The 21,548-nt window shown below is 39.6% G+C and overlaps 1 protein-coding gene and 1 long non-coding RNA gene across 5 annotated transcripts in view; one reads left to right on the top strand and one right to left on the bottom strand.

The window, feature by feature from the left end:
- The window catches only part of SLC7A6 (solute carrier family 7 member 6), a 29,957-nt gene extending 18,250 nt beyond the window's left edge, over positions 1-11,707 (bottom strand). The window contains exons 1-3 of one of the 4 annotated variants that reach the window (XM_080553062.1): positions 11,574-11,707; positions 5,349-5,921; positions 1,585-1,710 (exon numbers count right to left, since the gene is read on the bottom strand). In XM_080553062.1, coding sequence (XP_080409188.1) covers positions 1,585-1,710; positions 5,349-5,880 — 658 coding nt within the window. In that variant the 5' untranslated portion in view covers positions 5,881-5,921; positions 11,574-11,707. Of the gene's footprint in view, positions 1-1,584; positions 1,711-5,348; positions 5,922-10,571; positions 10,617-11,410 lie in introns of those variants that run through there. The other 3 variants (XM_080553063.1, XM_080553061.1, XM_080553064.1) reach the window with 3 other exon arrangements.
- A 463-nt stretch (positions 11,708-12,170) lies between these two features.
- LOC308176841 overlaps positions 12,171-21,548 on the top strand; it is a 54,484-nt gene continuing 45,106 nt past the window's right edge. Inside the window, exons 1-2 of the long non-coding RNA XR_013938684.1 lie at positions 12,171-12,345; positions 14,455-14,507. This is a non-coding gene — a long non-coding RNA (uncharacterized lncRNA). The remainder of the gene's footprint in view (positions 12,346-14,454; positions 14,508-21,548) is intronic.

Below are 21,548 nucleotides of genomic sequence, written 5' to 3'. Positions count from 1 at the left end.
CTCTCTGGATGATTCTGATCTAACTAAACACCTTTGTGCCCATAATGGCACAAAAATTCAGGAACATTAAATTCAGACTGAGCTACAAACAGCTGGCAGCGACTATACTCAGGATAAAGGTGGTTTTGAGTAACATTCATAAAATAATCCATTCATTCCTGCTATATATCCTTCTAAATTTTCAATCATTTAGCTTATGCATAGAAAAAAGATTATAGTGGATTTTAGATAACTATGACTAAATACATATAAAAGCAGATATCTAAGTTTTAGCTACTGAAAACAGACAATAAACAGAACATAAAGTATTGTTGTGATTAAATTTTGCCAAGCTAGGAGTAAAAGTGTATTTTTTGCACCGGTATTTGTGAGAATGTATGTTATCTTTTGACTATCAGCAAGTCAATCCGTTGACTTCCAGCAGGTCAAAACACACTCATCGTGGCAGTTTTATACATTCAGTTTATTGCACATAATAAGGTGACTTATTAAGCAATTCGAAAATGTGCCCTACGCTATGCATCCTGAAATGTTTAGACTTCATCAAAGCTGAACAGGCAAGTATTTGAGGCCTCTAGCCTATCTTTTCATCTTTCTCTTCCCTGCTTTTTATCCTAAGTGGACGTTGCTATTCCCTTGGCGCAGATGTAGGCAGAGTAACTGCTGAGTCCGGAACAGAGAAGGGTGACACTGTCAAGGAAGTAGGTAGGGAACAAGCTCAGTATCTAGAAAACAAGAGATGGAGCAGACATGCTGAGGGATGAACACTGTCAAGGTGCTCACGTATGCATGTTCTTGTTCCATTCACAGTAATTACTTTGTTTGTGGACTTTCAACAATAACTGCTTAGAGCAAAGGACACAAATTGCCAGATCGACAGGAAAAAAAAATGTGGCAGCTTTGAAAGCACGATAATTTTTATTTTTAAGCTACCACACCAATAAATCCTCCCCAAAGGAAAGGGTACGAATAAAACTTAGTTCAGAACTCTTCTCCTTAAACGTGAAGGCACAATGCCTAACACACACGCAAAATCCTCAAAGACAGCAACTTCCTAATTTTCAAAGCTGTAACAGAGCTCAGCATTTGAGGGGGAAGAAAAAAAAAGGGGGGGGGGGCTGCTCCTGTTACACAAATCTGCTTACAACTTCTTAAAAATCTATTTTGACTTTAGGTTCAATCACTTTCAGACCTGCATAAAATTCATATTGCAAAAACAACGCTCAGTTGACTTTAGAGATTTCTTTCACAGGAATTTACAGCTTTCTCCTCACATATCTTATTTTGCTAGCACTGTGCTTTGCTGCTTTCATTTCCCTTATTATTCCATACTCCAGGCAGTAAATTGCACAACATGGCTGAGCAATCACTTTTCTTTTACTTAGCTCAAAGTCAACTGAGATAGGATAGCTACCCGTGATATAAAATCAGGATAATACTTAACATTAATGGTTTCATAGTGGCTGTATTGTGCTTGTACTGAGACATTTGATAACACATATAAAGAGGTGTTTTACAGTCTCTAGACCACTGTTTCAGTTTAACTGATAAGTACGAACCTTTGCTTTAAGTTTAGATGCTTACCCTGGCATATTTTAACAAGTCCAGTTACGATGATGGCAATAAGAGCAGCAACTTTAGCGTAAGTAAATATATCCTGCACCCGTGTTCCCCATTTAACGTAGGCACAGTTTATAAACGTTAGAAGACCTAGAGGGAAGGTGGGGCGGGGTGGAAAAGAAAAAAAGAGAAAAATGAGAAGACGGAACAATATTCAATTTAATTCATTTTTCAGAGATTTTCAATGATAATCCTAACGCACACTTACCTGTTACACTAATACTCCGGTTAACCTAAGCAGTGTAACAATATGCTGGTACTGAAAACTAGTTCAAACAGCAGGAAATTGTTATTCTAAAGGCTCATAATACATACCGTTTCAAAACAGGGAAGGAACGACCTTCCACACATCAGTGGTCCCCTGGTTACAAGAACATTTTCTCATGTTACCCCTGAACAGATGCATTCTGCAGCTATACCAAAGCTAAAGAAACTATTACATGAAACTATTAGCTTCAATTTACCAATACTGTTCTGCTAAATGAAAGATTATCCAGAAATTCATTTAGGTAAACATTTTAAATAGTGCTTTAGCAGTTTTTTTCCTCTTCCTTGTTAGTCTGGGGATCAGTTCAACATCCACAAGTGATTTAAAATACTGCATAGGGTCCCAAATAAGTCATTATTCTTTTCCAGTTCAGTTATACTGTATTAACAGGTGAGGCTAGAACAGATCTGACCAGACAACATGGTCTACAACGCAACATTACGGCAGGGGTTTGTAACTAGATGTTCCTTAAATTTCAACCCAAACCATCCTAGGATTCTATGATTTTTAAAAATTGGTGGTAAGTAACGTGTATTCAAAGTACATTCCTCCCTCTGGCCCCAAATAGATCAGTGTCAGACCTATTTCACAAGACTGAAATGGGAACTGAAGGGAGACTACCAGATTTCACAAGCATTTGCCTAACGGGCTGACTAAACTTACTCATATGATCAACTTCCCCTAGAAAGACTTTTCAAGCTACTGTTCAAATACATTGTTCCTGTGGCTCTCAACACTTTGCATTATCAAGTCCAGAGGCAGCCAGACAACCTTTGCCTGTACTCAAATGCTGAATACTCAACAGGATTCAGTACCTTCAGCGTCATTTATTCTATAAAACACTTAGTGAAGGAACATTTCTCTTATCCAGATTATCATTACAGTATTGATTTCAACCCCAAAGCTTAACTATTTTCTCCAATTCTCAATGCTTCCACTAGCTAGTAAAAGTGTGGTTATCTTCCACTGCAGTTTTCATTTCTGTACAAGTTTCTTGTACCATGTATTATTAAAATGCATACACATACAAATTCAACTTGAGTAAGAAAATATTAGCAAATAAAAATTAAATGAAGAGACGTGATATATTATTTTCTCTCCCATAATCCAAGAAAAATGTGATACTATTAAGATACAAATGCACTTAGCACAGTTACCAAAAAGAAGAGTAATTGTTTAAAAGATAACAAAAGGAAGGTAATGACCTCATTACTGCTACTAGCATACTAGAAAATCTGGCCAAGTGGAACTGCTGAACAAGATTCCACAGACCTTGGCAAGATGAGGGGAAAAAAAACAGTTGTATCAAATTTCAAAAGTCAGGACTGCCAGCTCCCAAAGAACCCTCGTTAAAAAAACAACTCTGCTTGGTCTCTGCTGTTCAGTGGTAATGATCAGTATTATCCACGGAGTAGCTGCTCACAGGGTGTATCTGAACATTAAAATAATTTTAAGCAACTTTCAATTGGGAGCAACTGTTATTAACTCTTACTTGATTGAGTTAGGGTTTGGTCTCCAGGTGAAAGGCTACGCTGTCTCTGATATCTTTAAATATGAAATCAACAAAAGAAAACAATCAAGAATCCGAACAAGTGACATCCTCTTACTAAAATTATACTTTCATGTTTCCCTCAATTTTTAAAAATATAAAATTAAAAGATAAATTTAATATTACTCCTCAAAAATTACATAATTTAGCTTTTTAAAGTTGCTGAGAACTGCCAAGTTTAGGTCTGCAGTGCCAGGTGCCACCCCTGTTTCCAAAATGAATGACAAAGCAGTGCTGTGTAACACTAAGATGGATCTCACATGAGATCTAGTATTATTACCACAGTTAAAAACAAAAAGCCAATACCACAACAACTCTGGGTTTGGTATATAAGCTATACCTAACCAGTGTTCAGGCTTCCATTCCCAGCAGCTTCATTAATAACGTTTTAACCTTATCCATGGGTAAGGACTGACACAGCCCTGCCAGGGAGAAGCGCAGGCTTTAGCAGCAACAGCTACATGAAGTTGAAGAGCAGGGGTGATTCTCAGCACTGAAGCCTAAAGAGGACAGAACAGGCATTTAAACCACAAAACAAACTGTTGAAGTCAGTCTTTCACCCCCATGGCAGTGACCTTGCCCCGACTTAGAAAAAAAAAAAAAGTGCTAAATTTCCTCTATTAGCAACAAACCTGTGCCAGGACACCTTGGGTCAGTATCTGGCTAAGGAATGTGAACATGATGTTACAGGTCCCTCATTTCTGCCCTGAAGCTGTCACAACAAAATGTGGTCCACATTTGGGACGGGGGGAGGAGAGGAAAGGAGCAGAGCTGAGTAAGCTCACAGATATTTTTGGAAGAAGTCTGTGATTATTCTTCCCACTACTTGGGCCCTTTTGCCCACATTAGCACTTTCCCAACAATAACAAATTAATCCACAAAAGCTGAAAGGGGAGCTATAGTGTTTACAACTAATTATAGAGGTCAAATATTTGAAGCACACACAGACAACTGCACAAGGGACATTACAGCTACTTTACAGGCTCCCTGTTGCCTCAAAAAGGATCCAGGTAGGAGCAGCACATCGCCCTTCTGTAGCATGTTGATGGAAGTAAGAAAACTCAAGCGCCCTATTAGCTTTATGATAAGAACTCCTCAAGTTGACAGTGTGGGGAGGCTCCACAGCACATGGCGAGACTGCACAGTACCTGACAAAGGACTGCCGCGTAGACTTGCTGAAAGATATTTTTGACTGTGTACTGGGAATGAAAAATACGTATAGAAACACTCTCGATAGAAATACCTAAAATTAAGACACACACAGCACAATCATAGAATTTCATTCTTTCAGTGCAGAACAGTCCTGATTTGAAGCATGTGGACAGTTTGATGTTGTTCCTCTGTACTGACTGCCCAAGGAGCTATCTGATCACAAACATTTCAGTGTTCTGTATGCACACAAAATTTCCTCCTCAAAACTCTTTACAACAGGTACAGCTTCTTGGTGCTACTGTTAATCACAAGCATGAAGAATAACCTTGACCTAATGATCTCCTGAAACCCTACCAGAGTAATTACTTAAGCATGTCTACATTGAGTAGTTATTGAAAAATAAGTTACAGCAGAATTCATAGCATAAGAGCTATTCAGCCACAACTCTTAGAGCACACCAAGAGTACTTTGGGGTTTGATTTAACCTACCTCTCTGAAGGAAAAACTTTTTTCTTTGTTTTTCCCATGTTAAGTCAACTTGGAAGAGTTAAACACTGTTATGCTTCTGAATGAGAAAATGTTAATTCACAGACTAATACTTTTAATACTTATTCATCGACTGGAAATTGTTGTTTTCCTTACCGTAACTCAAATTGTTTCAGTATGTAACAACTCAGGGATTTGGTAGGATTTGCTTTAATAAAGCTCAACTGTAGATAAAAAAAAAAAATAGCATAGTAAGTTTCAAGAAATACTTACATTCACAAGCAGCTGCTATGAGCCGACAAGCAATGTATGGAGGATCACAAGATGGGAAGAAAGGTTGAACTATGTAGTTAGCAAAGGTGATTGCAATAACCGCCTGGCTCGTTGGCTCAATAATTAGGAGTGAGGTCCACAAACGAATAAAAGCAATGAAGCTCCCAAAAGACTCCAAGATGTACGCGTAGCTCGCTCCTGACTTTGTAATAGTGGTTCCAAGTTCAGCATAGCAGAGAGCTCCGAAGACTGAAAAGATCCCTCCAATTGCCCAAATTACTAGAGACAATCCATAAGCTTTGCTGTAGATGAGAACTCCTTTGGGAGAGACAAAAATACCTGAACCGATCATGTTGCCTACTATAAGGCTTATCCCATTTAGCAGAGATATTTCTTTCTTCAATTGCATTGTATTTTGGTTTCCATCCTGCATTTCAGAGTTGTCATTGGGATCGGTCTTGTCTGATTTATTGATGGGGCTGTATTCAGCCAGTGAGCTATGAGACTTAGCACAATCTGTCCTTTCTCCCATTGTGGAAAGGCTGTGAATTCTCCACGACTACAAATCACAATCTAAAACAAAACAGAGAGCTGAAATCATTATAAACATTTTTATCCTATAACTTTCTCATCAAGGCTTCTTTCCACCTTTTCACCCTATGTGAAATCCCCTTTTGTTATTTCACGTGTTTTCACACAAAGGGAAATCCATGCATAGTTAAAGCAAACAAATGAAAAAAAACAATATACAGGCAGCAAGACACAAATTCCAGTATAACTTAAACAAAGAAAGGAATTTCTGCCTTTCAGAAAAACAGTGAGGGAAAAAGTAGGAAGAACAGAATTGGGGACCTGCAAGGTTGATAAGGAAGAAAGAACCGACAGAACCAAGATGAGGTAACATAAAAGAGAAAAAGCATTTTAAGACCAAGCTGGAAGTTTGAAGCATGAACACAAGTTTACTGCAGTACTAACAATCTAATCAAATCATTATACCTCCACAGGTAAGTTATGAGTGATCTGGTAACAGGACTGCATGTTCTATTAACACACTGTGGACTGTTAACCAAGGGCAATACAAAGACATACTTAGTCCAAAACCCCCTTCATCTAACTGCTGATTTATATTTCGTAATACAGTTTGATTTCCCACCCATCTCCTCCAAGAAACTCTGTTTCCATTTCCCACTGCCTCATTTCTTGGCATTATCTAAGAGTGCAAGCTGTCCATGAAAAAACACAGTAGTTCCAGTCCAAATTCCTCCACTAGCGACTGTATTTAGGAGTACCTAAGAGAATAGAAACAAAATAAACATTCTCCTTTGCTTCGGAATTGACTTTTTGGAAAAGAACCACCTTCTTCTCAAGGCTCCAGGAAATTCTCCCATGCCTCTCAAAAGCAAGTTACTGCTAATAACATTTACAAGAATAAACTGATAATTAGCAGTAATTCTGGATGAGGCACATTATATAGTGTATACTATTATATAGTGTTTATTATTATATATCAAATAAGAAATCTATTCACAGAGCAGTCTTATATGGAAACCAACCCAAACTGCAAACTCATTAAACCTCCAGTGTACACTTCAGCCATTTACAATAGAACAGTATGCAATTAATGTATCTCTGCATCTAGTAACATACAAACACAAAAAGTTTTGCTCATGCAGTTAGAGGAACACCCTTCTGGAGGGAAAACTTAATAATCATACTCCTCCTTTATTAATTAGCCGACATCCGTATACTGCAGTATAGGAAACCTGGCTTGACATTGCCTAACTTCAATAGTTTTAAATATCTTAAAAGGATAAAGATTATTTTCAACAAATAGAAAAGTAACTTCTACAGAAATGGCACACAAATCATTTACTGAACCATATTACATCATCTATCTCTAACTCCTATCAATGTTTTAGCTTTTTTCATACTGAAATAGAGACTATGTTCTTTTAAATAATGCAAAATGAGATCCTCAATCCATTTAGCTGAATGCCTTCTGATTTATTTTCCCCCCAGTATTTCAGAAAAAACACACTCTAAAGATGTTTACTAAGTATGTATTTTATCAAGTTTATACATGAGCCAACATCTTATCTCGTGTCACATCACATGTCCTCAAATTTCACACTTTTAGTTGGACTAAAACTTTCCAACTTTCTAGAAACTGCTATTTCTGAACTTAACTGGAGTGCTATAATGAGGCATCTCCACCTGAATTAAACTAACTAGATGAGAGGGATCCACACAGTTTTCACAGATGAGCGTGCCCCAAACTGCAAGGAAAAATGAAAGCAAGTTCAGCTCCCCAGTTGTTGCCGGTCCTCCTTGTTATTTACTCTTCTACTTGGTTACTCTCCATACCTACCCACCTACCTTCCACCGCTTCCGCCAAACACATTCGCAACCACAGACTGATTGTTTTTCTGTTACTGGTGTAACAGTTAAGCCTTCAGAAAGCCATGTGGCCTGTAAACTCGTGAGATTATTTGGTTTGCTTTAAAAGAAAAGGTTCAGTTATAACTGTGTAACGCAAAACATTAATATCATAACCAAATACAAATCTGACTCAATCATCAGAAAGTATAAATGTGTAAAACAGCAAGACGAGTAATCAAAGCAGGTGTCTTGATGACTAACTTGACCAGAAGTAGATTTAACAAGCACTTGTCACCACCAAAACAGCATTTCACTTGAGGCTTTTCATTTCTGCTTTGACTCACACAGGACACTAGCTGCAAATGTATTCCCGAAGGCGAATCACTGGAGAAATCCTGGTGGGAAAAATAAGAGTACTATAGCTATTGTTACGGTATCTGACTGCTATTTTGAAAATATTCCAGTCATCACCAAGCTATCCAGCTAGAGAATAAAATCAAGTATTATGTTAAGAATTGACTCACTGATATAAAATCTCATTTTGGTGATAAGTGCACAGCTTTATGGTTTCTAACACCACATACCCTAATCATCACTCTCATATCTTCCCGGAACACCTTTCACGGTACAACTTGTTCAGGAGCACAAACACTACTCTGAATTCTCAGGCATTCTGAAGATTTGATTCAAATGCGTCCATCTCTATTAGCAGCACATGACTGCAGTTCTATACAGTTTTGTTACTGATGACCTTGACAGTTGTTTGTCCTATTTTACCCTACCCATGAAGCAGCAACCACAATATCCTCCCAGTTTAACATACTTTTCCCCCCAGTACCCCTTCTGTCTCTGAGTCTGCTTTTGTTATTCCCAGCTTTGGGTCTCTGCCAACAACAGCTCAGGTTTTCATGAAGGTGTGCACAACAGCTCACTCAGGATTTGGCATTTCATTCTCTTCTCTAACCTTGCTTGTTTTAGTCTTAAAGCCTTCAGGGCAGGAATTGCTTATTTGCCTGAGTCACGTGTCTTGTTGCACTACCTCTATGACAGAAACAGAACTACTGGCACGGTTGTTTTTTTTTTTTTTCCTTCTACAGATACTTCACTTAACTGGAACTAAAACCACCAAAAAGGAAAAGAGAGGGCAGAAAAGACTGGAGAAAACTGAAGTAACATCAAGATTAGAAACTTTAAAAACAACTACATAAAAAATCGAATCCATGATTCTGGCACAAGGCCGTTGGTTTTGTGCAAACAGAAGATAGGCTTGGAAGTGAAGAACCAGGGAGGAATAGCATAATATCTTCTAACATGCAACAATTCTGAAATATTCCAGCTAGAAACAGTTAGAACTCTAATGCTGCCAAAGCCCTGCCATAGGACTGCTAAGGCTAATGCGGGCTTATGACTTCACACAAGCTAACGTGTGTTTCCTCATCACACACCCTTGTGCAATACAAAGTCTTAACCTCTTGTTTTTGCTGATGGTTGCAGCTGTGAGGAATCCTTTTGCTGATATGCGTACAATTTCTACTGGAATGACACTGCTGTTAATATAGACAGCTTCAGTACAAAACCGGGACAGAATGACCTGAAACTAAGATCACTTCATTGTCTCACCAAAAATATAAATTCTGATAAGGTCTACCACACATTGCCCCCTTACCAAAGGAACTAATGAAAGTTAACACGCGCTTATAGTGAAATACTAACACTGCATTACGAGGCGGCCTTCCTTTAAGAAGGAAAGAGGAAGATCCCCTCTCTCCCCCTCACCAAGGACAGCAGCTGGTCTGGCATTTGTTCAGCAGGGACTGAACCTGCGAGCCGATGTCAAATACCAAATACTCACATACAATACCTGCTCATTAGCAGAGACTTCCAGTATTCCTGCCTCTGTCCTCTGCAGTAGTCTTGACTGCATGCAGCAACCCTTGTAATAACACAGCTTTACATAAATACTTTGACTATTCACTTATTCCAGCTGTAAAACTCCTGTTTCTTAACATGATTTGTCCTTTGGGTAAGAGTCAAGACTGCCCTACACAGGCAAACAGCATAAATGTGTTCAGGGAGTTAAGCACCAACAGAGCAAAGGTTGTAAGTCCCAGAAATACCTATTCCTTGCAGTGTATGTATTTAGGCACCTCATAGTCTAACCATTTAAATGGGAAAGGTTTAGTCTGTCTAGTATGGCTCTTGTTTCTGGTGAGAGAAAAATCACTTTTCTGTCACACATGGTTAGCAGACAGGAAGCCCTTGCACCAAAAGCAGTTCCCAATGTAAAGATTTAACCTGTTCAGCCAAGTCCTGCTTGCTCCCATACGCAAACCATCTTTAGCACTGTAAAAAACAGTATAAACCTTGGATCAAATAAAACTGCCTGTAACATCCATTTATAAGAAAGGTTGAGGTGTGTTTATCATATGAATATGACAACAGATATGAAAGAGAAGTTTCTAGGTCAATTATTCACTTAACAGTGTATCAGTGATGGCAGTAAGTCCTGACTATACGCACGTGGGACACACCTGCACAGGAGAAGTTCAGCAACACTGCACACATGTTCTGACAAATCCTGAAAAAGGCTTCGAACATTAAATGAGGGAAAGACTTACAACCTGCTCACAAGCAGGTATCCTTGTACAACATCTTAGCAACTTTTCAAAATTTACTGAAGTACTACTAATCCTAATCAAATCCACCTCAGTAATAGATTTTAAACCAAGTTACTTTGAAGGTAGGGAACTGTGCTTGCTACAAGTGGAAAATAATATGCCACTATATCCCTCACACTTCTAGTTTATTTTATACTTCCAAGGGAAAAATTAGAAGTAAGCTTACAAGTAGGGACTTTCTGGTAGACTGTCTTCAGACAGAAGTGAGCACTCAAGGTAGCTACAGCTGGAAAAAGATCTGGAGAAACACATAAAATCAGCCCCAGGTAAAGCCAGGCCATGATAGAGTCTGTTTGAATAATTTACCTGATTTTTATGGTGGTGCACAAAAGTGGGAAAAACGGGGAAAGTAAAGTCAGATGGCACACAGCTACATATCTCTATACACACACACGCTCTTTAGCTGTAACTTAGTCACCTAAGGCACTTCTTAATGCACACCTTAACGCACTTCTCTTCAAAAATAATAATAATCACACAAACAATCAAACCCAGTACCTCACACATGCTTGCCTGTGGGCATTACACTATGACACCTAAGTTCCTGTGGCAGCTGGCTGCAGAGCAGCCATTATCACATGTGCCTGTCCCAAAAACACCCTATTCTGACCCAACCTGAGCTCCGAGCCTGGTGTTTGCCTGCAGCCAGGCGAAATAGAACAAATAAAACCAACTCGGGGCTCGGCAAAGCCACCGCGGGGGCAGCCCACGGGCGGCGTGACAAGCCCGGCTCGGGGCCGCTTCGTCCTGGTCGCTCCTTCCTTCCCCAGTGGTTGTTTTTTTTTGATAAAATAAGACAAATTCAGGCTTTATTTTTTTTTTTTTTCGCGGCCACGCGCCTCAGGGCAAAGGCGCCTCATGACAGAGGCGCCGGCCGGCTCCGGAACCGGAGGCCGGGCGGAGCTGAGGGCACCCTTCACACACACACCCCTCAGGTGCTGCCGTTAAAAATAATAATAATTAATAATAATAAACACGGAACAACTTCCCACCACTACCACACACCTGCAGCCGGCCCCGGGTGCTGCCGGCGAGGCCCCCACGCTAACCGCGCTGCCTCCCAAGGCGGGAGGGAGCCGGCGCCTCCCCACCGTGCCTACCCCGGGGGTCTCCCGGCACGTCCCCCGCCGGCTCCGGGTGGCTGTAGCGGTGCGGCTGCCCCCGTTACCTCCTCTCGTGCCGGCCCCGCTGCGGCGTGCCCCGGGGATGCTCGCTCCTTGCCACACTCCGCTTGATGGCGGCCGCTCCGCCCCGCGGCCCCGCGCCCTCCGCCGCCGCCGCCTTCCTCCCCTCCCCGGCAGGAAACCGCGGCTGCTTCCCTCCCTCCTCGCCTCGCCTCCCCTTCCCCGGGGGAGCCGCCCGAGGGCCCGGCCTCCCCGTCCGGGGTCGCTTCAGCCGCGCCGCGCCCTGCGGCTGAGGAGCGTGGCGAGCCCTCCTTGCCCCCGCGCGAAATGGGCGACGGCTTCTCCTTGCCGCGGGGCTGGGAGCCATCCTTCCTTCCCCTCAGGCGCAAGATGGAGAAGAGTTTTAGGGCTGACGGTGTGAAAGCGGTGCTTTTTGCAAACCCCCGGGCTCGCTGGAGGAGCCTTGATGCTGCCGCCTCTCCCCTGGGGCAGGTGGAGGTGGGCCCGGGCCCGCCCCGCAGCCCCTGAGGGGAGCTGGGGCCACACAGCTCCCGAGGCTCAATCTCGTGAGATTGACCCAAAATGAGGGGCCTGAGGCAGCCGAAGGTTTTAAACCTGGCATTAGTTCGGGGTACAGCTGCTACGAGCCATAGTGGATCTGGATATAAGAAGGAAAGCCTTAAAATGCTGCCGTTTGCATGTTGGTGTCCTCAAGCGGAGCTCAGCCGCACCTAAAATTTGGCTCCAGTGAAATACATCTAGGTGAATCTCTCAAAATTGTCATTAAATAATGCCCCGCAGCTTCTGAAAATGACAGTAAGTAAGTGATTTGCCATTTAGCAGACTTATCTGGGTTCGTGTAATGAAATATTTGCCTTCCTCTATCAGGTTAATAGTTTTAGCATGTCTGAGTCAGTGAACTCCAGGCTACTACCCCTTCCTGATGTCCTTCGCTGCCCCTTCAGCTGTTCCTTGCCAGGCAAGGAGAAGGTCAATGCCTGAAAAGACAACAGGGCTCTGGAGACGTGATGGTCTTTGTCTCCTTCACAACAATCTCATTATCTTTCCCCCAGCCGATGATTATTATCTGCAGTCTCAGATGAGTCAGAGGTAGATTTTTTCAGTAGAACGTACTGGGATAAAAAGCGTTCAGCCAAATAAAAATTACAAGGCTGTAAAAGGACTGGGAAAAGCAAATTATGTACTGTAATAACCATAAGCAGTAAATGCAATGGTGGAGTCCAGCTCAGTTACCATGAGGCTTACATTTCTAATTTCCATACTACTTCCTCTCAAGGCTTGCTTGTTTGACGGCTTGCTTGTTTTTTTCTTTTTTTTTGTGACATAGATAATTAGCATACAAAGGCACTGCTGCCCTCTTATATCTCCAGATATTCATTACATTGTGTTTCAAGAGCAATGAACAAAGAAAATCTCTTCCTAGTTGGCTTTTTATGTGCACATATTGGTGAAAAGCTTCCTGGTTGCTACAGTAGACTTGATTTCCAAACTATACAGCACTATGGCAAAGCAAACTCTCATTTGCAGGTTGTAATCTGAAGGAGTTTGATAATCTTAACTCTTTCATTACCTTTGCTTCAACTCTTTGTTTGGCTTTTGTTGTTTGTTAGTCTTATGCAAGTACATGTAGAGATAGCTACACTAAATGGATTACCTCCTAAACTCCTGACACTGTTGTAAAGCAGCAAACAAAACCAGTCTGCCTTCTTCTGTAGTTTAATAGCCCTGATAAATGACTTCTTTGTTTTCAATCCAATTACACAGAACTGATATAAAACAAAAAGTCATAGAAGCCATCCCTGGAATATAGCTGAAATTTGTACAACGAGAAACTTCATAATTACAGTTAGAAAGATAATATGACCCTGAAAGCAGTTCTTAGCTTTAAATAGTGTTTAGTCATTAATTACAAATATTGATAGTGCTCTATTTGTAGTACTAACAATATCTTTCAGGTAGACATACTTGATGTCAGTCTTGCACATTAATCAAAAAATGAACTGTGAGAATGTAAAAGATGCAGCTGATTTCAATTGATGCTAGACTGCCTTTTAAAGCTCTCCCATAAATTGAATCTGCTGGAGACAACATTCATTCCTTCAGAAAATGGACTCAAAGTGTCGGCTAATTAGAATGTTGCCTTTGCCTTAGGAACAAGAAATAGGGAGCTGAAAAGACATAGAAAAGAAATTATTAGACATTTGCTGGCAATATAGAGTATGACATTTTATTCTATAATCTTGAAAAAGATTTATTGGAAAACGTGCCCATTCAAAGATTTCAAATTAGAACTACACCCTTTGAATTCTGAAAACTTGTAATACTGCAGAGGTTGGCATCAGAGACCTAAGAACATCATCGTAAGGGTAGACCAATGCAAGTACTTCTGAAGTGTTTACAAGTGACCAGAAACAAACTTACAATAATCATAGAATGGCTTGGGTTGGAAGGGACCTTAAAGATCATCAAATTCCAACCCCCCCATCACAGGCAGGGACACCTTCCACAGGTTGCTCAAAGCCCCATCCAACCTGACTGTAAACACCTCCAGGGATGGAGCATCCACAGCCTCTCTGGGCAACCTGTTCCAATGCCTCATCACCCTTGTAATAAATAATTTCTTCCCTATATGTAATCTAAATCTACCTTATTTTAGCTTAAAGGCATTACTCCTTGTCCTATCACTAAACTCCTTGACAAAGAGTCCTCTCCAGCTTTCTTGTAGGCCCTCCTTAGGTACTGGAAGACTGCTATAATACCACTATAATTAAATAAATAAATATTTGATTATCCATTTTGGCAAAATAGGTTCATGATTTTATAAATTACTCCTTCAATGTTACTGTATAAGCCAAATGTAAGTCTGGACTCCTTACTTTATATGTCCTTCTCTTCTTGCTGCAGATTACATCTACAAACAATGTGCCTGATTCCTGATCCTCCATAAACGGCCTTTGGTAAGTTATATCAGTATGGATCTGGGCATTCTTTAAGTGCTAGCAGAGAAAACCTAAAAAAAACACAACAACCAAACCTACTTTGTTTTCACTATGATTTTCATCTGATATCAATTTACTCAAGATCACATCTCTTTCAGCTAGGGAGGACTAAGTCAAACAGGTTTTCTACGTCTGTGAGTTTTGCCATATCTGCTTTTTTTGTCTGACTAATATTGCCATTAAATGTGATGTAGGAAATGTTAACTTAACCCTCCAAAAAACTTGAAGAATGAACAGATTAAATATCCTTAAACAAACCAAAATTGAATTTGCATCAGACTAAAGAAAACCTAATTTACGGGATAATCATTAAATGGTTTTAGAACATGACAGAGCCAAGTTAAAAATTGCTGTTAAATCTAATTGATCTGAAGTCTGATCATCGGCTTTCTGCTTATTAGCAAATTAATCCTGGAGCACAGGGTGAGTTTAAGCTCATCCATACTGTATAAGTCCCTCCAAAATGTTTTGCTTGTGCACTTCATTCATGGAAGGACAAGCAGGAACAAGCATGTGCTGAGCTCCTTTAAGGTCAATGCTGAAACTGTGTTGTGTCTAGGTAAGTAGTACTTACATGGAACTTACGCTGTTAACTTTCATGAAGACATTGTATCTAGCCATACATTTGAAGGCTTACACTGGTTCCTTTTAACTTTTGCCATACCAAACAAGACTTGAGACCACATCTTTGCTTCCTTTGTAATGTACATTCTGTGGATATCTGAGTTATCTTTAGGGATCATAAAAGGATTTGTGACAGTAAATCTGTGGCTTCAGCCAGAGCCTAAGAAATGGCAATGTTTGTAAGTGCTAAAAGTAGGTATTCTTTTTAATCTCAAACAGCACAGAGTCAGCCATATACTCTGTATTCTTTCAGGAGAGCAACAGAAACAGTTCCAAAAATGAGTTTAATTGCCTCTGTTTCTTTTATTTGGTTAAAGTTGAGTGACTTTGTTTACAAAATCAAATTAGCTGATCCTTTGCCACTTTCTTCTTCCATCACACAAACTTTTCCTATAGGTGTTTTAAACAAAGTGACTATTATTTACAAATCAGAGGGACTACAAGTACCAAAATGCTAGACAATTAAAAAAAAAAAGTCTAAATTTAGGCTTCTAAATTCGTCTTTCCCTGCTCCTAGCAGCATGCCTCCTCCTACTCATTTCACTAGCTTTTAGCATTTGACTGGCTCTGGCACTTGTCTGACCCCTTTGGTGAGGCTTTTCTGCTCACTAAACTGGTAAAACCCAATACTTTTTTGGGTTAGTTTTTTGCTGGCATAATCACAAAAGTACAAATGTGGAGTAGAGGAGCAGAGAGAAAAGGAAGTGACACAGGTAATGGAAAATGTCCCTTTTAGCAACAGAAGCAGAGAGATGGCTCAGATGGCTTTGTCTTGACCAAGCGTGCTCTGATTTAAATACTTTAAAGATTAACATTAGGCCTTCTTTTACGGAAATCTTGGTTTCTCAATATTGCAATTTTTATAAACAGATTTTAACATAAGCTTCAACATCTCATGTTTTTTTTAATCGTTTCTGTCTGCTTCTGTTGCCTTTCAGGTACCTTGTCCTTTTAACTGCCTCATCTGCTCTCATCAAAATTTTAGTGCTTACTTAAGTTACGTTTTTATTTTACTATTTGGTCATACACGTCATTATTGCACATAATTGCAAGCTCTTTTTCTTCAGTGCTTTCCATGCTATGAGGCAGAAATAGAGATGGATTTCTTCTAAAGTACGGACATTTTTTCAAATGTTACCAATAAAACCTTACAAAGAGAAAAAAGAAACAAACAAAATAATCCAAATCATCAGAAAAAGTTAGAAGGATTCCAGTATTTACTGAACATTCATTAGATTAATGCCCAAAGCTGTCTATTTTTTATTTTTTTCTTTGCTACTGTAACCTTCTCTATTATAAATGGAATGTTCAGTATTTCCTGTCTTCCCCAGTCAGTTTGGGGGATTTATTTGGAAAAAGTGATCCTTCATAGTTATACATATTTTTGAAGAAGTAGATTGACTTTATTTGTCAGACAACTGAAACATTCAACTCTGAGACCCTAGCCAAATTGTCTTATCTATGCTAAAATGCCTTTTAAAGATCTGGCTATTTACTGGTGTAAGTGGGTGAATCATTGGCTTCATTTTCTTAGAAAATAACATAGGAGTTAGAATCACAGTTTCACTAGGATTTAAAAAGCTGCAAGGATTTTTAGAAGTAATGCTCTTTGTCCTTGTCTGTTCTAAAGGCTAGTAAAAATAATTATGTATAAAAACAAGCTAAGGGGGATTTCTAGCCTTGCAAAGTTTCTTAAGAATAAATACTTATTTCTTGTTTCAGGACCCAAATTGCCATGTGATTATGCTTGGTTTATGAAGTCCTAAGTGGTAGCATTTATAACCCAGTTGCACAGTATTTAGATAATTTTTTTTTTGGATGAGAGTTTGAAGAAATCTATGGTTTATATCAAATGGAACTTTTACCCTTCTAATATGTGCGCTCAGTCTTTCTTCAAACAGCAAAATTTCTTGGTGTTACAAACTCCCTTGCGTTATTACCAATCCTTTTCTAATGTACTTTCTTCGCTTGTGGTACCTGCCTATCTCTCTGATAAGAAGGAGGACACTATGGAGGCTTGGAAGAGTCTAATAGTAGTAGTTAAATTGATAGCCTGTTTGCAGGCAGCTTGTTACTAGTGTCTGAAGCCAAAGTCATCATTTTGTTTGTCTTAACATGCTGAGTACAAGCTTTGCAGTTTAAATTCAACCAGATGTTCCTTAGCAGAGCTACTCTGAATTCAGTATTCTACAGTACAACTCCATCGGTTCTGAGCCTACTGACGCATCTTTGCTTTCAGTTTTACTCTTCTCCTTATTACTGAATTATCTTGAAATCTCTGTATAATACAAATAATTTTGTACCTTTTATAGAAGAGTTCCCTCTCATTTTATTTAGCAAAGTTAAAGTAGCACACACAGCATACTTTTCAGCACTGGGAACAATTTTTGAGTGAACTGATGGTAAGGAAGGCATTTATTCTCGAGACTTTTCAGAAGGATTGTGTAGTTAGATTTGCTCCAAATTTGGTCTGTATTTAAAAGTAAAGTTTCCTAAAAAGTAATCCAAAGACCTTTCTGTGTGTACACATGCAATGTGTACAAATTAACTATTATGCCTATGCATACTGACCTGGATTAAGTACATTTTATATGTAAACGCAAGTGAACAGACTAATGTGTGCTCCTTTAAATATCTGGAAACAGTGAAAATTATGCAAGTTCTAATTTATAAGTTTACATAGTATAGGCTTTCCTTGTAAAATAGACAAAACCCTGTTATTTCACAAATACGAGATCAGAGCCCCTTTGAAGTTTTTACTGAGTACTTGTCCAAGACTGCATGCTCCATGAGATTTTCAGAATACGCCTCAATATTCAAAAGTAAGCCTTAAAAATTGAATGCAAACCATTTAAACATTAAGAGAGTCTTGAAGATTAAGGAAATTGCATTTTATTGAAACACAGGAGGATTTATTGCCAGTCCATTTGCCTTTGCAATAAGTGGGATAGTCCTATTAATGGGTTTAGTCTTGTGTCTGCCAGCACAGTTCCGATTTCTAATTTGTTCTTTGCTAATATTAGAAGGTATTCAGCCCTAAAGTTAAAATTATGGTTGGCTCTGCTAACGTCTCAGAAATGATTTCTCAGCAGTCTATTTGTGTGTGTTTTGCACTTTGCTGCTTTGTTCCATGCTTGGCTCTTGACTACTTGATGCATAGTGTCCCACTGAGCAAATCGTAGTGGACTAATTAAGAACTACCAAGACTTTCCCAAGTTATGCAAGATCCCCACAGCTACGAAAAGCCTTTTCAGCCCCCCGATCGCATACTGCATTCTGTTAAACTTTACTGCTGTTTTTTTTTTTTTTCCCTAGCATTTTTCAGTATGATTTTTCTTAGCGTAAATCCCACAAGCTACGAGCACATTGAATACCAGTAACCTCGATTTAATGAGACACGATTACTGATAACGCAGCATTGGTGATGTGCTCTTTGACATGAATCTGTAAAAAGTGAAATGAGAGCAAGCACTTGGTCGTATATGTCAGAGCTCAGGCTGTATGATAACAGAGACTGAACCTCCTGGTCCTGGGTGTCATGTTACTGCTCCCGGCGTCAGGCAGATATTTTTACCTCAGTGTCGCTGGTGTGGGAAAACTTGGAAGACCTCAGCTTGTGTTGAAAGTACAAGAGGTGGCCAGGTTAATTGTTAGGATGGGTCATTGGTGTCATCTCATGCAACAAACTTTATGGTTAGAGTCCTGTAAGTGTCCTCACTTCACACTTAGATTGATCATGTAGGTTGCTCAGTGTCACACTACATCAACAGCTCTCTGTCCTTATTGCAGTTTGTTACTGAAGTGTTGTAGCACTGGAGAAATTGTTCTTCTGGGTTATCCTATACTGGAATAATGTTCGGTATGAATGCCCATAAAGTTTTGTCATTAGAAGAAAAAACAAAGAAGAAAAAACCACATTCGGTGGTTGTTCTGAAACAAGCAGAAGACAGCTGTATCGTATGCTCTTGCAGTCGAATCCAGGATATACTGCACAGTGAGATTACAGCTGTGAAATCCTGATAGTTATATTTTATTTTGTTCTTTAAACAGACTTCTTTTGTCCAACAGAAAATGCCTGTCATTAAATAGCAAGTTTGTGAAAACCAGAGCCAAATATACCTTAAAGCAACAAATCTCCAGTGACCTCTGCAGATATCAGTGTGCACAGTGATTGGTACAGTTGATTGGCACTGTCAGAAGCAGGAGAGTCCCAGCTACCCTATGTGTATCTTCTCTTGATGAATTTATGGATTACCAGGCAAGAAAGGACAGCTTTTATTTCTCGTGGCCAGTCTGGGCAAAGAGAACAAGAGTTCAGATTTTAAAAGAGAAATGCCCTAGACCAGCTAAAAGTGAATGAAATTGCTGCATTGACATAATGATGAAATAACCCAAACTGTCCTTACTAAATGCATTAAAATAAAGTATACCAGCTGAGCACATCAAACTTTTAACCCTATTATTTATTTCATACAGAAAATGAAATCGAAGACTATCCAGTTTTGATTTTGAATGATGTGATAAATTAAAACAGCATCCATATCTCTCTTGTGAATACTTAGAGGATGGAAATAAGTTCAGGGCTCTTTGCTTTGTTATTGCTTAAAAAATGCAACACAAAACCAGGTTTTCCCTATTCCGACTTCCTGATAGCTGAGTTGCAAAGAGGCACATGAATTCCTGGGTAGGCTGTAGTGAAGTCAATGCTGATTGAGTTACAACATAGTTCTGAATATTCATGTTATATAACTCCCAGCAAAAAGACCTTCACTTCTCCTTAAATCACTTTAGTTAAGCACTTGTGATTTGCGTAAATAGGTCCCTAAATAACTAATGGGCACATGGAGGGAAAATGCTTAGCATGTCACTGTTGTTTATGTTAAGTCCATCTAGGGAAGAGCTCTTGTGTGGATAAAAAAAAAAAAATAAAGATCCCCGAATATTGCTGACTGTGCTGGGTGTGGGAGGGGAGGAGATTGTCTTCTCAATGTCCTTTAAATCTGCCTGAATACCTGCCCGAGAGCCGCTCCTGGATCATAAAGCCATAAGAACAGACGAGTGGGTTGGTGCCAGCCCCTCTGTTGCGTTACTGGATGTTTGCTACCTCTGCTCCAGACTGTTCTGGCTTCTCTGGCCTCCTCTTTGCTAGACCAAACAAACACAATTTTATCAACTTGTCCTTACATGTCAGGTTTCCTCACCGCTTATCAACCTTCCTCTCCTGTCTGGGCTCTCCTCAGCCCATGCTTGGAGCTGAATACTGTTTTGCAGATTAAATGTTGCCAGCGTGGAATGGAAAACACTGCCTAGTTCAGTGACTTACACAAGTAAATGTGGCAGGCTATCACCTCACAGCATTTTCCTTCTGGTTTCCTGTTGTTTTGTGACAGGACGCTATCACAACACGTGTGAGTGGCATACAGACAATTCTGTTGGGAACATATTTTGCAGCTAGTCCAAGGTCGAAAGTCTCATACATTTGTTTTTTAGTTTCCAGATGTATTCCTTAGTCACTTATCTCTGCGTTGTGTTTTTTTTTCCCTTTTTTTTTTTTTTTCCCCCCAGGTAACATTCTACTGATTTTTCTAGTTGAAAAAAAAAATAGCACCCTTTTGGTCAACAAAGGAAAACAAATATAATTTTGGTAGTCATTCTGTTACCTAATATGAATATTTTTCTTTGAAACCTAAAGAAAGAACTAACTGTATAGAACTTTCTGGAGCACAGCCAGATCACTTCTGAAAGGGTGAAATTCAGCTGTGTTTTCTGCTCATGTGGGCATTGCTGTTGCTATGTGGAAAGTTCAAGACCAACAGTTGGAAATAAGTGTTGAAATACTTCGGAAGGTTATCATATTTCAAAGGGTGAAGTTTTTATTCTTCATTTAATTCAGCCTGCTTGAAAGAGCTCACAGATCCTTCAACTGATGTGTCTCTTCTGTGGAACGGGAAAGGTCAACAGAAAAGTGCGATTAAGATGTCCGTTTGGGAATATAGTTCTCTCTAAATCTTACTTGACATGTAATCTTGTGTAGAGAAGTAAAGGTAGGAAGTAGTAAAATACTGATCACAAATTGTTTCCTGTCAGCACAGGAGCTGGAAATAGTACATCTGAGTGTCTTGTTCACCATTTTTCTTGCACTGTGATTAAGCAAAATGCAATTCTGCGATTACCAGCATTGCTTTTTTAATACATACTGAATTTACAGTTAATGTATTCTTGCAGCTACGCTAACTTTAATATAATACAACTCATTACGTATGTTCTTTGCAGACCCTGGCAGGTAGTTTAATTCACGGTGGACTTCAAAATCCAGGAGTTTTAACTTGGCTGATGAATCACCTGTCAAGCCAACCGTGTGCTCAGTAAAGGGTA

This window comes from Anser brachyrhynchus, assembly GCF_964034855.1.
Source record: "Anser brachyrhynchus genome assembly, chromosome: 12".
NCBI lineage: Eukaryota > Metazoa > Chordata > Aves > Anseriformes > Anatidae > Anser > Anser brachyrhynchus.
The sequence above is the reverse complement of the archived record's forward strand: the minus strand, read 5'-3'. Positions and strand labels throughout refer to the sequence as shown.